Genomic DNA, 17,485 nt, shown 5'->3' on the forward strand with positions numbered 1-17,485 from the left:
GCAACTCTCAACAGACATCTTGTGACAACTAATCAAAATGCAAGTAGGAAAAAAATGAACAAAAGGAAGATCTAGTTACCCGGGAGACTCTGAACCCATTATACTATTTTAATGATGAAAGTAGCACTCTACTCATTACAGCATTTATTAATTCCTCTGAGACAGCAGCTTTCAAGAAAAATTATTTTGAAATAATTTCAAGTGTACAGAAGAGTTACAAGATTAGTACAAATGATTCCAGTATAGTCTTCACCCTGATTCTTCAATCAACAGTTTCCTCCATTTGTTTGCTCTAGTTTTTTTTTGTTTTTTTTTTTTTTTTTTTAAGATTTACTTGATAGAGAGAGCACAATCAGGAGAGCAGCAGGTGGTGGGGGTGTGGGGAGAGGGAGAAGCAGACTCCCTACGGAGCAGAGTGCCCAATATGGGGCTCTCGATCCCAGGGCTCTGGGATCATGACCTGAGCCGAAGGCAGATGCTCAAGTGAGCGACCCAGGTGCCCCACTGTGTTTTTTTAAACCATGTGAGACTTAGATACAGACCTCATGCATGTCCCTTTCACCCTAAGTATTTTGGCATGTACATTTTAAAAACAACGACATTCTCCTTCAAAATCACAGAACAATTATGAAACAATTATGAAATCACAGAACATTTAACACTCACAGAGTACCATTTATTATCGAGAATACAGTCCATTTTCAAATTTCACCAATTACTCCAATAATGTCCTTCATGGCAATTTTCTCCCCTGATGCAAGATCCAATCTAAGATCCTGCATTTCATTTATGTGTCAAATCTCTTTAGTCTCCTTCAATCTGGAACAGTTCCTCACTAAGCCATTTTTTTTTTTTAAACTTCCATGACCTTTATATTTCTGAAGAAATATTTTACAAAACTCCTCCAAGTTCGTTTGTCTTTAAGCTTCCTCAGAGTTACGTTGAAGCTATACACGCTGGGCATAAAGAAGAGAGCACTACAGTGTCCTTCTGGGTGCTGTGGATCAGAAAATGATCACTTGCTTGAGGTGGGATCCTCCAGACTTCTCTACTGTAAAGTTACCCTATTTCTTTGTGATAATAAGTCATCTGTGGGGAGATACTCTGAAACTATTAACATCCTGGTCCTTCTCAAATTTTCCACTATTAATCTTTTAGTAATCAGTTATTATAATAATGATGGCAAAATGGTGATTTTTCTAACTTTATTAGTTTTTCTACATGTATTAGTTAGCATTCTATTGTAACAAAGAACTTTTCCTCTCTCCTCTTTGCTTATTTTATTTAAAGGCTTAAAACCCATTATTGCCATTATTTATTATGAAATCATATTGTCCCAGATTTGGCTGGAGCTGGCTCCTATATCCTTTTTTTTTTTTAAAGATTATTTATTTATTTGATAGACAAAGATCACAAGTAGGCAGAGAGGCAGGCAGGGAGAGAGAGAGAAGGGAAAGCAGGCTCCCTGCTAAGGAGAGAGCTTGATGCAGGGTTCGATCCCAAGACCCTGAGATCATGACCTGAGCTGAAGGCAGAGGCTTTAGCCCACTGAGCCACCCAGGAGCCCCCTATATCCTTTTGATGTCATATTTTGAGCACTTGCTTATCCTTTGGTCTTGTAAGACATTCCAGGCTCTTAAGCTTATCCGTATCCAGCACTGGAATCACCCATTTCTCCAAAGGGCCTAGTTCTTTTTAGTGGGGATTGGTTATTTTATTTTATTTTATTATTATTATTTTTTTTAGATTTTACTTATTTATTTGACAGACAGATCACAAGTAGGCAGAGAGGCCGGCAGAGAGAGATGGGGGTGGGGGGCGGGGGGCGCAGGCTCCCGGCTGAGCAGAGAGCCCAATGCTGGGCTCAATCCCAGTACCCTGGGATCGTGACCTGAGCCAAATTTAACCCACTGAGCCACCAAGGCGACCTGTTATTTTAGTTTTTAAAAAGACTATGTATTTATTTGAGAGAGAGAGAGAGAGCGCGCGTACATGTTTGTGCATGTGGGCATGAGCAGTGGGGAGGGGCAGAGAGAGAAGCAGGCTCCCCACTGAGCAAAGAGCCCGATGTAGGGCTGATCCTAGGACCCTGAGATCATTACCTGAGCTGAAGGCAGACATTTAACCAACTGAGCCAAGCACACGCCCCAGGATTGGTTATTTTAAAATACCAAACTTTAAACTGAAGTGTAATATAGAAAAATAAATAAAAGCAGAGCTTTGCAATTTAAGTGGCTATGAGCACAGTTCAAAAACTTCTCTAGTTGTAGAACTTAACATTTTGCTGCCTCTACCAATTTATCAGAATAAATACCCCTAGACATGTAGCAGAGCAGCCCTAATGTCCACCCAATCTCAAAATTGAGTATTTAAACTACCATAAATTACAAATCTGTGCAGCTAAAAAAAATAGTTTATTCCATGTTTTTCTTTTAATATTTTTATTTATTTGTCAGAAAGAGAGAATGAGAGTATGAGCACAAGCAGGGAGAGCAGCAGGCAAAGGGAGAAGCAGGCTCCCTGCTGAGCAAGGGGCCTATGGGGCTCAATCCCAGGAACTGGGACCATGACTTGAGTCAAAAGCAGATGCTGAATGACTGAGCCACCATGGCATGCCTCTATCTTTGTCTTAAAAAGCAGTTTTAATTATTCACACATTTTTACAAGAAACACTGTAAGAAGATTCTTCAAGGTAGTGGGGCCAGCACTTTTCATTCTTTGGCATTCCTTTGTATTTAAAAATTTTTAAACATTTTATTTATTTATTTGAGGAAGTGCATGAGCGTGGGAATGGGCAGAGGGATAGGGAGAAGCAGACTCCCGACCGAGCATGAAGCCCAGCACAGGGCTTGATGTGGGGTTGATGCCAGGATGCTGAGACCATGACCTGAGTCAAAGGTAGACACTTAACCAACTGAGCCACACAGGAGCCCCTGGGTATTCTTTTTTGTAATTGCTTGATGAACTAAAAACACATGCCCTTTTTATGGTAACAACTCTCTTTTGACCATTTAAAGCAGAACTAACCAGTGACTACCTACTATAGGTGGATATGCCATAAAAACTGATACAGATAACATGAGCAACCAGATTCAACCTTTTCTCCCTAAGACCTCAGAGCAGTCACCAATCAATGATGCTCTCCCACTTCAAACTTGAAAGGGAATTAAACTATGATACCTAAATTAAGGTGATGAAAAGTACATAACCTAATTACTTAAAAAAATAAATAAAGGAGCCCCTTATCCTTCAAGCTACTTATTCTTCATCATCCTACTTTAGTAGGAAGGAAACAATCAAAACCACCATCTGCCTCCTGTGCACCTCACAATTAAGAAATACTCTTTTAGGGGCACTTGGGTGGCTTAGTGGGTTAAAGCCTCTGCCTTCAGCTCAGATCATGATCCTGGGTCCTGGGACCGAGCCCCGCATTAGGCTCTCTGCTCAGCGGGGAGCCTGCTTCCTCCTCTCTCCAGGCCTGCCTCTCTGCCTACTTATGATCTCTGTCAAATAAATAAATAAATAAATAAAAATCTTTTAAAGAAAAAGAAAGAAATACTCTTTTAGGTTTAAATTGAGAAAAAAGCTCTTCTACCTGGAGAAGAGACTCATATACTATCTATTCCCCAATACATTTCTACCTTCTTTATCTGTGTAGTGAGCTGGTTCACTGGAGCAATGGGTGCATTTCTTTCTAATGACAACCAAAAAACACTTTTATTGATTTGCAACCCTGGGTTGGTCCCAATCAACGATGAAACCAGGGGCGCCTGGGTGGCTCAGTGGGTTAAAGCCTCTGCCTTCGGCTCAGGTCATGATCCCAGGACCCTGGGATCGAGCCCTGCATCAGGCTCTCTGCTCAGCAGGGAGCCTGCTTCCTCCTCTCTCTCTCTCTCTCTGCCTACTTGTGATCTCTGTCTGTCAAAAAAAAAAAAAAAAAATTAAAAAAAAAAAGTTTAAAAAAAAGATGAAACCAGAGGTCAAAGACAGCCACCCACAATAATAGACTCATTAGATTTATCTGTGGCAGTTTAGTAACAAATGAGACAATGAAAAAAAGAATATAATGCCCAATAATAAGGAATTACTTAATTATGGACTGTTGCCAAGCTGTTTAAAATTACCACATACCATTAACCACAAGGAAACAAAGGAATTAAAAAAGTGAAATTAAAAACAAAAGCAGAACACAAAACTACTGGTATTCATGATTAAAACCATATGAATGAAAAAAGCAGAAACTGGCAGGAAATGCACCCAAATTAAGCTAACAGTTGTGTCAATGTGCTGAGATCAATGTTTTCTCCATTTTCTAATTTTCTTTAAGTGTGATTATTTTAAGAGATTAAAATTATAAAGGCCTCTGGGTGGCTCAGTCAACTGTGTCCAACTCTTGGTTTCGGCTCAGATCATGATCTTGGGGTTGGGAGACTGAGCCCCATGTCAGGCTCCATATTCAGCAGAGAGTCTGCTTGAGAGATTGTCTCTCTCCCTTCGTCCTTCCCACTACTTGTGCACACTCTCTAAAATCAATCAACCAATCTTTTTGGGTTTTTTTAAAGATTTTTTAAAATTTATTCGACACAGAGAGATCATAAGTTATCAGAGAGGAAGGCAGAGAGAAAGGGGGAAGCAGTCTCTCCGCCGAGCAGAAAGCCCAATGTGGAACTCGATCCCAGGACCCTGAGATCATGACCTGAGCTGAAGGCAGAGGCTCAACCCACTGAGCCACCCAGGCAACCTGACCAATCAATCTTTTTTTAAAAAAAGGAAAGAAATATTATGTAATTTCTCTTCATTTCTGAACAACTGTAAGAGGTATTATCCCAACCTCATAGACAAGAAAAATCAAGTGGCTTACCCTTTTATAAGGGCAAGTCAAAATTTATAGTAAAATGGAGCCTTTCCACTGAAGAAATGATTAAAAGCTCAGTTATAAAATTTATAATTATTCCCTGAAAGTACTACTTATAGTACCCCATAACTCTACTAGCACCTACTTTAAAAAAGGAAAAGGGGAGGGATGCCTGGGTGGCTCAGTTGGTTAAGTGTTTGCCTTTGGCTCAGGTCGTGAACCTGGGATCCTGGCATCGAGCCCTGCAGTGGGTTCCCTGCTCAGCAAGGAGCCTGTTTCTCCCTTCTCCCTCAACCCATGCTAGTGCTCTCTCTCAAATAAATATAATCTTAAAAATAAAAAAAATAAACAAGAGGAGAAGGGGAGCTCTTTATTAAAACAACAAAGTACTTCTAAAATCCTTTCAACACATGGACCATAGCATGTAAATCTACTGAATTCCTAGGAGAGTCAAGAGTTGAGATGACCCTATTTGATATTCATCATATCAAATATGTGTTCATTTAGTTCTATAACCACCCTATGAGGTGTCAGGTAACTATTATGAAGTAGCTATTATTATCCCATTTTACTGATAAGAAAACAAAATTTAAGTCCAAGAATCACATTCAAAAGGCACAGATTATTCAATTTATTGCCCATCACCAAATATGTAGAGTATATACAAACCCAAGTAATATTTACCATCTGATAGAGGAGTAGGGATCAGAAAGAAATAAGCAAAAAGAGGAAAAATGGTGAAATCTGTATTAAGTTAGAACTTTGCCAGATACAGATCTCTGGTTCCTGGAAAAATCAAAAAATAACTGTAATAAAGGGCATCAGCTACAGACCTAATAACCAATGACAAGACTGGAATTCAGACCATGAGGAGTATGACCAAGACTGCTAATCTTTTTTTTTTTTTAAAGATTTTATTTATTTATTTGACAGAGAGAGATCACAAGCAGGCAGAGAGACAGGCAGAGAGAGAGAGAAGAGGAAGCAGGCTCTCCACTGAGCAGAGAGCCCGACTCGGGGCTCAATCCCAGGACCCCAGGATCACCGCCCACGCCGAAGGCAGAGGCTTTAACCCATGGAGCCACCCGGACGCCCCATCTGCTGATCTATTTAGAAGCTTTGGTGAGTGAGTCTCTAAAAAAGAAAATGCTGGGGTGCCTGGGTGGCTCAGTCAGTTGAGCATCTGCCTTCGGCTCAGGTCATGGTCCTGGGGTCCTGGAACTGAGCCCTGCATCAGGCTCTCTGCTCGGTGGAAAGTCTGTTTCTTCTTCTCCCTCTGCCTGCTGTTCGGCCTACTTGTACCCTCTCTCTCTCTGTCAAGTAAGTAAAAAATAAATAAGTGAAGAGAGAAGAAAATGCTATGAAGTAAGCTCAAGTCACAGGCACAAAACATGAACGGCAGGATGACAAACATTCCTGCCTGCCACTCTGCCTTGTTGTGCGCTCGCGCTTGCATGCTCCCGCTCTCTCTCTCTCTCTGACAAATAAATAAATAAATAAATAAAATCGTTTAAAAAAAAAAAAAAAACATACTGCAGGTGCTGCTGAGTGTCACTTAGGTGCGCCATGAATTGTAACAGGGAGATAAGGCATCCCAAGTGCCATCACTGAGATCAGTCCAACAAATTTAACTGATTTTATCCCATGTTACAAATTCTACTTAGTTATTTCACTTTTTCAGTAATAATAATAAAAAAAAATCTAGAGGGATAAGCAACTGATGGTAGGGTTAAAATACTTTTTAGTCCCTTATTCAGAGCTTCAAAATATAAGCATACCTGATTTTATTGTGCCTTTTATTGCACGTTACAGATCTTTTTTTTTTTTTTTTTAAACATACTGAAATTTGCGGCAATCCTGCTATGAGCTACTCTACTGACACCATTTTTCCAATAGCTGTTGCTCACTTTGTGTCTCTCTGTCACATTTTGGTAATTCTCCTAGTATTTTAAACATTTTCATTAGTATAGTATTTGTTATGATGATCTGTGATGGTACTGTTATAATTATTTTGGGTGTCATGAATCACCTATGTGAGATGATGAACTTGATCAATGAATGTTACATGTGTGATTTTATGATTTTATTTGTTTATTTGAGAGAGAGAGAGAGAGAGAACAAGAGAGAGCACAAGCAGGGGGAGGGGAAGGGAGAGCAGGCTCCTTACTAAGCAGGGAACCCCATTTCAGGCTTGATTCCAGGACCCTGATATTGTAGCCCAATCTGAAGGCAGACACCCAACATACTGAACAGCCACTGAAGCATCCCTGCTGTGTGTGTTCTGACTGCCCTATCAACCAGCTGTTTCCACATTTCTTTCCCTCTCTTCCTTATTCCCTGAGACACTACTGTATTGAAATTAGAGCAATTAACAACCCTACAATGGCCTCTAAGTGTTCAAGTAAAAGGAAGGTTCATGTCTCTCAATAGCCAAGACAGGCCCAAACTTAGGGTTCCTGTGACTGTTAGCCAACTTATGAATACAAATTAAGTTTGTGAAGGAAATTAGAAGTGCTACGCCAGTGGACACATGAATGATAAGAAAGGAAAATGGTTTTACTGCTGATATAGAGAAAGTTTTAGTGGTTTGGATAGATGGTAACACCAGCTGCAACATTCTCTTAAACCAAGGCTAATCCAGAGCTAGGCCCCATTTCTCTTCAACTCTATTCAAAGTTGATAAAGGTGAGGAAGCTGTAGAAGAAAAGCCTGAAGGTAGCAGAGGTTCATTCACAAAGTTTTAAGGAGAGAAGCTATTTTTATAACATAAAAATGCAAGGGCTGATGCAGAAGCCACAGCAAGTTCTACTGAAGATCTAGCTCAGATCACTAATGAAGGTGACTCCATTAAACAACAGATTTTTCATGTAGATGAAACAATCTTATATTGAAACAAGCTGTCATCTAGGGCTTTCATAGTTAGAGAGCTTCAAAGGACAGGATGATTCTCTTGTTAGGGGCCAACGCAGCTGGTGATTTAAACGGAAGCCAATGCTCATGGTTCCGAATAGTCAGAAAAATCATAGGGCCGGTAAGAATCATGCTAAATTTGGGGCACTTGGGTGGCTCAGTGGGTTAAAGCATCTGCCTTCGGCTTGGGTCGTGATCCCGGGGTCCTGGGATTGAGCCCCGAGTCAGGCTCTCTGCTCAGCGGGGAGCCTGCTTCCTCCTCTCTTTCTCTGCCTGCCTCTCTGCCTACTTGTGATCTCTATCAAATAAATAACTAAAATCTTTAAAGAAAAAAAAAAGAATTATGCTAAATTTACCCTGCTTGAGCTCCATAAATGGAACAAAGCCTGGGTGACAACACAATGTTTACAACATAGTTTACTGAATATTTTAAGCCTAAAGCTGAGATCTAGTGCTCAGAAAAAGATTCCTTCCAAAATACTGCTACTCAGTGACAATGCACCTTATAACCCAAGAGCCCTGATGGAGACCATGATGAGATAAATGTTGTTTTTATGCCTGCTAACACAACATCCACTCTGCAACCCATGGGTCAAGCAGTAATTTTGACTTTCAAATCTTGTATTTAAGAAATTCTTCTTTTCAGGGACGCCTGGGTGGCTCAGTTGGTTGGATGACTGCCTTTGGCTCAGGTCATGATCCCGGAGTCCTGCGATCGAGTCTGGCATCAGGCTCCCAGCTCCATGGGGAGTCTGCTTCACTCTCTGACCTTCTCCTCGCTCATGCTCTCTCTCACTGTCTCTCTCTCAAATAAATAAATAAAATCTTAAAAAAAAAAAAAAGAAAGAAACTCTTTTCATAACCCTCTAGCCGTCACAGACAGTGATTCTTCTCATGGATTTGGACAAAGTATACTATCTGAGTATCTTCTAGAAAGGATTCAGCATTCTAGTTCCATTAAGAACATCTGGGATTCACAGGAAGAAGTCAAAATAACAACATTAACAAAAGTTTAGAAATAAAGCTGATTCCATCCTGCATGTATGACTTTTGGGGATTTAAGACATTAGTGGAGGAAGAAACCACAGATGTGGTGGAAATAGCAAGAGAACCAGAATTAGAAGTAGAACATGAAGACGTGACTCAGTTGCTACAATCTCGTGATAAAACCTGAATGGATGAGAAGATGCTTCTTGTGGATGAGCAAAGAAAGTGGTTTCTTGAGCTAGAATCTATTCCTGGTGAAAATTAAGACTGTTGAAAGAAAATTAAGACTGTTTAAAGAAACTGCCCCATATCAGGCTCTGGTCAGGAGGGAGTATACTTCCCACCTTCCACCCCACCTACCTCTCCTACCTACTTGAAATCTCTATCAAACACACAAATAAAATCTTAAAAAAAAAAAAGAAGGGTCACCTGGGTGGCTCACTTGGTTAAATAGCTGCCTTCAGCTCAAGTCATGATCCCAGCGTCCTGGGATCGAGTCCCACATCGGGCTCTCTGCTTGGCAGGGAGCCTACTTCTCCCTCTGCTTCAGCCTGCCACTCTGTCTGCCTGTGCTCGCTCATGCTCTCTCTCCCTCTCTCTCTGACAAATAAATAAATAAAATCATTTTTTTTAAAAGATTTTATTTATTTATTTGACAGAGATCACAAGTAGGCAGAGAGGCAGGCAGAGAGAGAGGGAAGCAGGCTCCCTGCTGAGCAGAGAGCCCGATGTGGGACTCGATCCCAGGACCCTGAGATCATGACCTGAGCCGAAGGCAGTGGCTTAATCCACTGAGCCACCCAGGCGCCCAATAAATAAAATCTTTAAAAAAAAAAAAAAAGGAAAGAAATTTATTGGTTAAAAGCCTCCTGAAAGCAACCTTCCCTATATTCCTGATTGGGTTCAGTCCCCTCAAAAGCCAATAGCAGAGGGACGCCTGGGTGGCTCACTTGGTTGGGCGGCTGCCTTTGGCTCGAGTCATGATCCCAGCGTCCTGGGACAGAGTCACACATAGGGCTCCTAGCTCGGCAGGGAGCCTGCTTCTCCCTCTGCCTCTGCTGCCACTCTGCCTGCCTGTGCTCGCTCACTCGCTCTCTCTCTGGCAAATAAATAAAATCTTTAAAAAAAAAAAAAAAGCCAATATCAGACTCTAAGTAGCCACATGGCCCTGGTTACCTCTTTTCAGTTTCAGTGCTTTGTTACCTCCTTTAAGCTTATTTTAATTATTCAAACTTTTTTTTTTTTAAAGATTTTATTTATTTATTTGACAGACAGAGATCACAAGTAGGCAGAGAGGCAGGCAGAGAGAGAAAGAGAGGGAAGCAGGCTTCCTGCGGAGCAGGGAGCCCGATGCGGGGCTCGATCCCAGGACCCTGAGATCATGACCCGAGCCGAAGGCAGCAGCCCAAACCACTGAGCCACTCTCTTCTTCATACCCTAATAAGTCTTTAAAGAAATCAATTTAAAGCAGAAATTTATTGGGGGGCCTGGGTGGCTCAGTGGGTTAAAGCCTCTGCCTTTGGCTCAGGTCATGATCCCAGGGTCCTGGGATTGAGCCCCACATCGGGCTCTCTGCTCAGCAGGGAGCCTGCTTCCTCCTCTCTGCCTGCCTCTCTGCCTGCTTGTGATCTCTGTCTGTCAAATAAATAAAATCTTTAAAAAAAAAAAAAAAGCAGAAATTTATTAACCTTTGGCTTCAACAATGTGTAAATCTTCTGAAAGGCAGACCACCCAATAATCCAGTTGCTTTCCACAAATGTACAAACTGACATTTAACAAATTAGGATATTCATTGCCTTGGAATTGGCCTTTAAGTAAAATAAGCAGCTTTAAACACATAAAAATTCAAAAGAAAAGAAGTCTTCTTTATTTGGCAATTTCACTGGGCTTATACAAAAAAGAACAGAAATTTAGGGTCTTATCTGATATATTTGCACACCTGTGTTCACAGCAACATTATTCACAACAGCCAAAAGGGGAAAGCAACCGTACTATCCATCAATAGATAGATGAATAAACACAATGTGGTATACAGATACAATGGAATATTATTATTCAACCTTAAAAAGGAAGGAAATTGTGTTGCATGTTATAACATGGATGAACACCGAGGACACTATGCTAACTGAAGAACCCAGTCAAAAAGGTCAAACACTATAAAAAGTCCCCAGAATAATCAAATTCACAGAGACACACAGAATGTTTTTTGCCAGACGTTGGGGTAAAAGGGAGGAATGAGGGATTGCTGTTTAATGTGTAGAGTTTAAGTTTTATAAGAGTTCTGGGGATTAGGTGCCTAACAATACAAATGTACTTAACACTACTAACTGTATACTTTAAAATGTATAATTTTGGGGCACCTGGGTGGCTCAGTGGGTTAAAGCCTCTGCCTTCGGCTCAGGTCATGATCCCAGGGTCCTGGGATCGAGGCCTGCATCGGGCTCTCTGCTCAGTGGGGAGCCTGCTTCCTCCTCTCTCTCTGCCTGCCTCTCTGTCTACCTGTGATCTGTCAAATAAATAAATAAAATCTTTAAAATGTATAATTTTATGTGAAAACTATAAATTTCATGTTATTTTATTACAATTAAAAAAAAAAAATCTTCTCTATGTCCCCAAACAATCCTAGGGTTAAAAACCCTTTTACCTTTCAACTATCACATTATCCATCATTTTCAACAACACTTGGCAGGGTGAGAAGTCACGCATGACAAATAGTACTTTTCAAGTACCTAATGCTGCTTAATGACAGGTGTGTTGTCCGAAATAATTAGCTTTTAAAAAGCAATAGCCTTAACTCTCCTCTGGAACTGGTTAGTGATCTCAGTTTCCCTTCATTAAGTTCTTGACAGCTCAATGTCCTCACATCTGTCATTGTTTTGAAAACTAATTCCAAGAACATAAATTGCGTCAAGGATTAGGCAACAAATTTATTCTGGTCGATGGGACAGATCTGAAGCCATCTGTTTTCTAATCAAAAACCATATTTGAATCAGTTTTGTTCCATCATGGTACCATGCCAATGGGAGCAATACAATCATACAGTATTTTCCTCCTTTCTATCCAGGAATACAAGAAACACAAATCAATTAAAAGCCTAAGAGTATCCTCAGAAACAGGGTTTTTACAGCCTGTGGAATCTGCAACCTTTTCCACTTTTATCTGTTTATTCTTCAGACTACTGTGATTACATTTCCTCTAAGTGACATGGTTTATTTTAGAATTACACAGGAAGAAAACAGTCCCGTGTTGTAATAACTAACTTACCTTAATCTTTTTTTAAGTTGTAAACTGTCATGGATGATCCTTTTAACAAACTCTAATTCACCTCCTTCTGCCATGATTTCTGTGATACCTCCTGTATTTACGGAACTAGGTGGAGGTCTCCGGGGATTTCGGGAGTTTACTCCCTGCACAAAAACAATGACATCTGGTGAAAAATTTGTACACTTTGACTCTAATCTAGTTCTAAGTAAGAATGATTAGATGTAATTTAGTTTCCAAATATTATGCTAAATCTAGGATTTAAAAATCATATAGCCATTGCAATATTATATTTTAAGCAACTGCATTCCTACTAATATTCCTTCTCAGGATCCTTTTCACCTTCCATCTTTGTGATTTAATATATAAAAACTTCACCATTTTTATGTAACCTAATATGTCATTTTTTAATGTTCTGTCTTGGTATTATACACAGAAAATATTGTACCCGAAGATTATAAAAATATTTACTTGTGTTTTCTTCTAGTACTCTTAAGGTTTCACTTTTTAAAATTAAATATTTAATCCCCTCCTACCTCAAATCATATTAAAAAATTAACTAAAAAAGAGCAAAGATCTAGATAAAAAAGTTAAAATCATGATTATTTTCAAAAACACAGGAGTAAATCTTTCTGACTTTGAATTACACAATGGTTTCTTTCTTTTCTTTTTTTTTTTTAAAAGATTTTATTTATTTATTTGACAGAGAGAGAGACCACAAGTAGGCAGAGAGGCAGGCAGAGAGTGGGGGTGGGGGAGAAGCAGGCTCCCCACTGAGCAGAGAGCCTGATGTGGGGCTTGATCCCAGGACACTGGGATCATGACCTAAGCTGACGGGAGAGGCTTTAACCCACTGAGCCACCCAGGCGCCCCTAGGTTTCTTAGAGAATGGTTTCTTTTTTTTTTTTTTTTAAAGATTTTATTTATTTATTTGAAATATATATAGAGAGAGAAATCACAAGTAGGCAGAGAGGCAGACAGAGAAAGGGAGAAGCGGACTCCCCGCTGAGCAGAGAGAGCCCGATGCAGGCCTCAATCCCAGGACCCTGAGATCATGACCTGAGCCAAAGGCAGAGGCTTAACCCACTGAGCCACCCAGGCGCCCCTTAGAGAATGGTTTCTTAGAGAAACTGTACTCCTTGAAATTTAACTTTTAGGCTGTGAAGGATAGCAAGAAAAGTGAAAAGATGAGGTGTCTGGGTGAGTCAGTGGGTTAAGCACCTGCCTTCAGACCAGGTCACGATCCCAGGGTCCTGGGATTGAGCCCTGAGTCAGCCCTCTTCTCCCTCTTCTCCCTCTCCTTCTGATCAACTCCCCCACAACCCCCCATGCTTGTGCTCTCGCTATCACTCTCTCTCGCAAATAAATAAATTAAAAAAAAAAAAAAAAGTGAAAAGACAACCCACAGGAGAAAATATTTGCAAATAATAAATCTAATAAGGGACTTGTGTCTAGAATACATAAAGAATTCTTACAGTAATAATAAAGAGAAAAATAATCCAATTTTTAAATGGGTAAAGGATTTCTTGAAAGAAGATACAAAAATTGCCAATAAGCACATAAAAAGATGTTCAATATAATTAAACATCAGAAAAATAAACATCAAAACCAAGATGAGATACCACTTCAGACCCACTAGGATGGCTATAATCAAGACGACATATAACAACAAGTGTTGACAAGCATGTGGAAAAACTGGAAACTGGAACCCTCATACACTGCTGCCAGTGGAATGAAAAATGATGCACCCACTTTGGAAAACAGTATGGCAGTTCCTCAAACAACTGAACAGAGTGACCATTTGACCCAATAATTCCACTCCTAGGTATATATCAGGGAGGCATGTCTACATAAACATCTGTATACAAATGCTCTCATTAGCATTATTCATAATAGCCAAAAAGTAAAGTAACCCAAACATCCATCAATGAATGAATGGATAAGAAAATGTGGTATTTCTATACAATGGCATATTATCTGGCAATAAAAAGAAACTAAGTACTGATACATGCTACAGTATGGATGAACCTTAGTAAAAAAAGACCACATATTGTATGATTCCATTTACATGAAATGTCCAAACAGGAGAATCCATAAAGACAGAAAGTAGACTGGTGCTTACCTAGGACATTAGGAGCTGTGGGAAACAGAGTAACTACTAATGGGGATGCGGGCCGGGAAGGGGAGTGATGAAAATGATCTAAAATGGATTGTGATGGGGCGCCCAGGTGGCTCAGTGGGTTGAAGCCTCTGCCTTCGGCTCAGGTCATGATCCCAGGGTCCTGGGGTCGAGCCCCACATCGGGCTCTCTGCTCAGCGGGAAGCCTGCTTCCTTCTCTCTCTCTGCCTGCCTCTCTGCCTACTTGTGATCTCTCTCTGTCAAATAAATAAAATGTTTAAAAAAAAAAATAAAATGGATTGTGATGATAGTTGCACGACTCTTTGAATATACTAAGAATAATTACATTCTACCCTTTAAGTGGGTGAATTGTACGGCATGTGACTCAATAAAAGTGAAACGAAAAGGAATGTATTTCTTCATCTGGATTCTGGTTCCACAGGAGGGCTCACTTTGTTAAATCCAATTTACACTTATGGCACAGGTACTTTTATACATCTATCTTCATATATACATAAACTACACTGCTGCTGGATTTCTCAGATGTTTAAGCCAATAAATTTCCTTTATTAAGTCAATATGAACTGAGTCCTCAGGTGCTTGATACCAGAAGCATCCTGATGTAGCTTCCAAAATAAAGGTTATTCTTTGCTCTTATCTTTGCAAACATCAACAACTTAAATAGTCAATTATCTCTCTTTTTTAAAAAAGATTTTGTTTATTTATTTGAGAAAAAGGACAAGCAGGGGGAGTAGCAGAGGGAGAAGGAGAAGCAGGTTCCTCACTGAGCAGGGAGACTAATGTGGGGCTCGATCCCAGGATCCTGGGATCATGACCTGAGCCAAAGACAGAGGTTTAACCGATTGGAACCCAGGCACCCCTATAAATAGTCATTTGTCTTAAAGCAGAAGGTACTTTACCTTGGCTTCCAACTGATTGGCAAAAAAGGGAGGGTTGCACATGCAAAAATCATAGATTATCTCAGATTCTTCTTTAAGAGCATCCATCAAGAGTGTCTTCTGTGGTACTTTTACCACTAGGAGAAAAAACAGGAACTGTTAACAACTATTAAAGCTGTGGTAGTTTTCAAGTATGACCACAGATTCTGTGACACTAATTCCTTCAATAGGTGGAGTTTAATTTCCCTCTCCTTGATACAGGCTGTACTCAGTGACTCACTTTTACTGAAAAGACTGAATATGAAGTGAAAGGATATCACTTCTGAGGCTAGGTCATAAAAGAAGAGTGGCTTCTTCCTTATCCTATTTTATTAATTACTTGCACTAAGAGAAGCCAGCTGACACACTCTAAGGTTGCTCATGTAGCCTAGAGGAGAGATCCATGTGAATGACTCAAGCTTCTTACCTATGGCCAAGTTGTATGAACCATTCTGGAAGTTGTATGAACCATTCTGGAAGCAAATCAATCCCTCAGATGACTGCAGACTCACCAAACTGAACCAGAACCACCCAAGTAGGCTATCTATCAGTTCACACAATCTATGAGATAATTACTTGTTTAAAGTTGCTAGATTTTGGAGTAATTTGTAACACAGAAATGAAGAACTGAAAAACACATAAACAATGTTAGCATCTCCCCTTATAATGATATGCTTAACACTAGTAAGAGAAGCCTAGATCTTCCATAAAGAGACATCAATTCTCTTTAATTAAAAAAAAAAAAAAAAAAATGAACAGATCTTCAAATATACAGTAAGCACAAAATTAAAAGTAACTAGTCACTGGGGCGCCTGGGTGGCTCAGTGGGTTAAGCCGCTGCCTTCGGCTCAGGTCATGATCTCAGAGTCCTGGGATCGAGTCCCACATTGGGCTCTCTGCTCAGCAGGGTGCCTACTTCCTCCTCTCTCTCTGCCTGCCTCTCTGCCTACTTGTGATCTCTCTCTGTCAAGTAAATAAATAAAATCTTAAAAAAAAAAAAAAAAAAGTAACTAGTCACTAAGGGGACTTGATTGTCTGTGGCATAGTTCCATGTACTGAAATAAAAAAGATGGTATACTTTAATCAACAGCAGAGTTTCCCTTATAAAATCTTGGTGACAGGGCACCTGGGGGGCTCAGTCGGTTAACCATCTGACTCTTGGTTTCAGCTCAGGTCATGATTCCAGGGTAGGGAGAATGAGCCCCACACTAGTTCCCCACTCAGCGGGGAGTCAGCTTCTCTCCCTCTCCTTCTGCCCCTCCCTCCGCTCATACTCTCTCTCTCTCTAAAATTAAAAAAAATAAGATCTTGGTGACTAGGTTACTTCATAAACAGTTGCTTTCCATTATTTGTGGTAGTTATGTTCTATAAAGTCACCATGAACACTGAATTGGAACCAATGGCTCCTAAGAGAAATGGTAAGGTTAGGCAACTGTCAGCCTCTGGTCAAACATTCTCCACAACTGATCAATATGTAATTTTACTTTAGGTGTATTTCTACTTATTTATTTATAACACCTCATTTAATATACACCGCTAATTCATTAATACCAAAATGATGGCCCACAATACTAGATCATGTCTGAATGAAGCTTATCTAACACATGTATTTTCCCTGTAAGGTTCGTCACATTCTTCATATTTTGAAGGAACACCTACTAGATAGCACTTAAGCACTATGTGTAGGGGCCATTTTAAACAGCAAAATCATCAAGAAAAAGCACAAAAATGCAAAAAAAGTGACATCAAATTGACTATGACAAGGACACTTGCTTACAATAGAGAGCTAAAACAAAAGGGCAGAGGAGCATCACCTTGTTCAATTTCAGCTGAGACCATGTGTGTTGGAGGACTCAAATTTTTTGCCACTCTGTACATGCCTATAAATGACCATAAAAGTACCTCAAGTATTGATTTGGGGGTTAAACATAACCCCAACCAGGCAAATTCACAAATACAGAATCCACAAATTATGAGTGACTGTATTTACCAACCGTATTTCCTTCTGAGTTAAGCTACAAACCACATAGTGTAGTATTTCTTTTTCTGTTCTACTTGTTTCATTTATTTTTCTTCCAAGATTTTACTTAAATTCAAGTTACAACTAACATGTAAGTGTAGAATTAGTTTCAGGAGTAGAATTTAATGATTCATCACACTTACATGTAACACCCAGTGCTCATAATATCCAGGGCCCTCCTTAATCCCCATCACCTATTTAGCCCATCCCCCACCGAACTCCCCTCCAGCAACCCTCAGTTTGTTTTATATTGTTAGAGGAGTCTCTTATGGTTTGCCTCCTCTTCTGTTTTATATTATTTTATTTTTCCTTCCAAAATGTGCCATATTTTTTTAAATTACCAAAGTCTGTATATTAAAGCAAAAAATGAAATGTATTCAATTATAACGATAGAT

The 17,485-nt window shown here is 39.9% G+C and overlaps 1 protein-coding gene across 1 annotated transcript in view; it reads right to left on the minus strand.

The window, feature by feature from the left end:
- Nucleotides 1-17,485, minus strand: part of METTL16 (methyltransferase 16, RNA N6-adenosine) — a 79,748-nt gene that overhangs the window by 25,804 nt on the left and 36,459 nt on the right. Inside the window, exons 5-6 of the mRNA XM_059378499.1 lie at nt 15,053-15,168; nt 12,017-12,159 (exon numbers count right to left, since the gene is read on the minus strand). Coding sequence (XP_059234482.1) covers nt 12,017-12,159; nt 15,053-15,168 — 259 coding nt within the window. The remainder of the gene's footprint in view (nt 1-12,016; nt 12,160-15,052; nt 15,169-17,485) is intronic.

This window comes from Mustela nigripes, chromosome 16, assembly GCF_022355385.1.
Source record: "Mustela nigripes isolate SB6536 chromosome 16, MUSNIG.SB6536, whole genome shotgun sequence".
Classification (NCBI taxonomy): domain Eukaryota; kingdom Metazoa; phylum Chordata; class Mammalia; order Carnivora; family Mustelidae; genus Mustela; species Mustela nigripes.